This window comes from Gekko japonicus, unplaced genomic scaffold, assembly GCF_001447785.1.
Source record: "Gekko japonicus isolate JY-2015 unplaced genomic scaffold, Gekko_japonicus_V1.1 scaffold4864, whole genome shotgun sequence".
In the NCBI taxonomy this organism is placed as follows: Eukaryota; Metazoa; Chordata; class Lepidosauria; order Squamata; family Gekkonidae; genus Gekko; species Gekko japonicus.
Window position 1 is genome coordinate 55820 of NW_015172698.1, and position 1122 is coordinate 56941.

General features: G+C 49.4%; 1 protein-coding gene across 1 annotated transcript in view; it reads right to left on the minus strand.

Moving 5' to 3' along the window:
- Positions 1 to 883, minus strand: part of LOC107119324 (protein O-glucosyltransferase 1-like) — a 6300-nt gene extending 5417 nt beyond the window's left edge. The window contains exon 1 of the mRNA XM_015421793.1: positions 738 to 883. Within this exon, the coding sequence (XP_015277279.1) occupies positions 738 to 813 (76 nt within the window). The 5' untranslated portion in view covers positions 814 to 883. The remainder of the gene's footprint in view (positions 1 to 737) is intronic.
- Between the last annotated feature and the right edge of the window lie 239 nt (positions 884 to 1122).

A 1122-nucleotide genomic window follows, 5' to 3' on the forward strand; every position in this document is an offset into this window, starting at 1 on the left:
TTTGTGATGGATCACCCCGCAAGCTTCCATGGCAGAAGTGGGAATGTGAACCTGGGTTGCTCAGAGTCCTACTCCACCACTCTCCAACCCCGTGAAGCCTGAGATACGTGACTGGCCCAAGGTCACCCAATGAGCTTCCGTGGCAGAGTCAGGTTCTGAATCTGGGTCTCCCAGAGCTTAGTCACAAGAATATAGTTAAGCATTTTGTAAACAGGGACGTGCTTCAGAACAATGAAGGGAAGAATTTCTTCCTTTCTGGAAAATAAGGAAAACTGAAGAGAGAACCATGAGGTCTTTAAACTTTGAATCTCAGTCTCTCTTTACAGAATGCAGCTTTTGACTCTAGGCTACTTAAGAAACTTGGGGGGGGGGGGCTAAAGAATTAATGTGCATTAAACTCCCACAATCCACTAGGTTGAAGAGGAATCTGCATAAGAAGCAAGTTCAGGGTGCTTCAGACAAGTTTCAGGAGACCTTTAGGAGACTAACCGCAGAAGTTACAAAGAGAAGGGTCCTGGTTAAGACGGTGAGCTTGGTCTGAGAGCTGGAACGTTTCCATGAAGCAAGCACTGGAGTCGGACAAAGCCCGCCCACCCATGCCACAGAGAAGATGCCTCTAGATCACACTTAAGAACCCTTTTGCTGCATAAACTGCAATGGAAAGAATGTACGAGAAGTCGCGGAGAGGTGGCACGCACTCCCTGACGAAGTTTCACTTCAGCACTATTCACGCCTACCTGCGGAGCGACTTCCCCAGCAGCAAAAAACAAACAGAAACAGAGTTGCCACTCGCCGCAGCCAGAGAGACTCCATCGCGAGAGATTCCAGCCCGCGAGAGATTCCAGCTTGCGCACACCGCGGTCAAACACAGGGATTTCCATTCAACTGGTTCAACAGACAGGGAAAGACTCCACCCACATTTCCAGCAGTTGGTGCACATGCGCGTAAGATGCGGGCCACATTTCCCGATTTCTGGGATTTGTAGTTTGCGTATAGCAAGCAGCGCGAGGGAAAGTCTTATACGACGCCTCCACGTTCCGTGTTTGACACAGTAGGACATATTTTGGCGAGGGCAGGGAAGCACTCCCGCAGAAATCAGAGGGTAAATATACCACACTAACT